The following is a 1,890-nucleotide window of genomic DNA, read 5'->3' as shown; positions in this document are numbered from 1 at the left end:
GCTCCCGGCGAGATGTGAATCTCGGCTCTCTCAAAATCCGTACACCCCTTTTTCTGGAGTGAAGTACCCTTCGATAGATCCCCACCCCGCATGTGCATCATTGATTGCCTGTTGACACCGAACCTCGTCGACTTTCCCGCAGTCGGTCTCTGATGTACGTGAGGCTCGACTCGTCTCAGCTGCTGCCGCTCCTGGACTCGTGCGCCAGGTCGCTCCAGCGGCTGTCCGTGAACGTGACGGCGTTGCAGGGCGATCTCGAGCTGTGCTGCGCGAACTGCACGGGGCCGGGACTGCAGCGCATCAGCGGGCTGAAGCAGCTCAGGATCCAATTGAATCACGACGAGGTACTGTCCGAAGCCAAAGTAGTGGAGGATAGGGATTTTAATTATCCGGAAAACTATTTTTGAAAAAGATTGCAAGAGATTCTTTTTTGGGCAACACATTATATCCGACACCACCAAGCCACACGCCCCTTTTGTAGCTAAACAGTTGTAGCTAAAATCGTCCGGGAGTTGATCTCAGGGCCGACAGTTTTGGTTCGGATGAAGCTGCATGCGGTTGTGAACTTTTCCGCCGGCCCACATTTTTGATTTTTTTTTTTTAAATATAATAATTTTGAAGGTAAAATGATCGCGCCTCTTGAAGGTATTTTTACTGCCGACCACACAGAGGTGATTCACGTCTAAAGCTTCGGGGCAATTTACCGAGAGATATAAGTAGTACATATTATTGCTGAGCTTAAATTGAACTTGAAATTAAACTTTAACATTAAATGCTCAGCTCTGTCGGGAAGCGCAAGGGGAGACCGCCCGGAAGACGGCGTGAAGTGAGGCGCCTGGCGTGAGACGAGGGATGTGAGGTGGACAGGCATGCCAACCAAAATCGCGAAAACATTTCAATTTTAGCACGCCGCAGGCCAAGGTAGACGCACATTTAGCTCAGCTTCACACGGTTTTAATGTGCGTCTACCTTGTTTATGTGCTGGGTGTCCAGGAGAATAGGCGCGAAGAGAGAGAGGGAAGCGGAGGAGGTGGCGGGAGGCGGGCGGCCTCCTTGCGCGCCTGCACGCCAAGGCGTAGGCAATCCATCGAGCTGCCGCGTATTCCCGTGGCCTACCTCGCAGGCGTCCAAGCGAAAACTCATGGCGCGGCGACAAGTGGTAGTAGACACATCCCTGTTTATGGACACAAATGGGGCAACATACGATGTCCGACGCCACTAGCCACACGCCCCTTTTGTAGTTAAACAGGCGTAGCTACAGTCGACATGACGACGGCATGCAGATTCATCCGAACCAAAGTTGTTGGCCCTAAGATCAACTCCCGGGCGGGGCAAATTTTTTCTTTGTCGCTTTTTGTCTCCCGTTAGGCATGACCGAGCTCAGACCTCGGCCCCGTAGGAGCAAGCTGGCAGCCGAGCGTGTTAAAGCGTGATCGTTGGCAGATCATGCGGGTAGTCGGTAGTTCGAATCTCATCCACGGTCATTTTCCCTGCTCTGCTGGCCAAAAGTGTCTTCGGGCGTCGGTCACAGCTTAGATCAAGATGCCGCTGAAAGTAGTGCTCTGTATCGTACCGTCGTGGTCAAGTCGGTAGCGTCCGGGCCCGCCATGAACCTGGTCTCTGGTTCGAATCTCGGTCGGGTGATAATCGTGATAATTTTCGCACTCCGCTGGCCATGACTTTACAGCAGTGCGACATTTGATGTGATGGGCCGGTACGCACCCAGTCGCTGGTTCGAATCTAGTCGACGGAACCCTTTTCCCTCTGCCAGCCATATGTTTCTGTGTGAGAGCCACATCGGATATAAGCCTCACCTATGCAAAACCCTCATCATTGGCTCAGTTGGTAGAGCGCTCGCTTAGGACGCGGATGGTTGTCGGTTCGAATACT

General features: G+C 52.6%; 1 protein-coding gene across 1 annotated transcript in view; it reads left to right on the top strand.

The window, feature by feature from the left end:
- The first annotated feature begins 152 nt into the window (after positions 1–152).
- Positions 153–1,890, top strand: part of LOC113206777 (protein phosphatase PHLPP-like protein) — a 7,278-nt gene continuing 5,540 nt past the window's right edge. Inside the window, exon 1 of the mRNA XM_052270501.1 lies at positions 153–344. Within this exon, the coding sequence (XP_052126461.1) occupies positions 153–344 (192 nt within the window). The remainder of the gene's footprint in view (positions 345–1,890) is intronic.

The sequence above is a fragment of the Frankliniella occidentalis genome, unplaced genomic scaffold (assembly GCF_000697945.3).
Source record: "Frankliniella occidentalis isolate FOCC.00 unplaced genomic scaffold, Focc_3.1 Scaffold125, whole genome shotgun sequence".
Classification (NCBI taxonomy): domain Eukaryota; kingdom Metazoa; phylum Arthropoda; class Insecta; order Thysanoptera; family Thripidae; genus Frankliniella; species Frankliniella occidentalis.
This window is presented reverse-complemented; position numbering and strand designations above follow the sequence as displayed.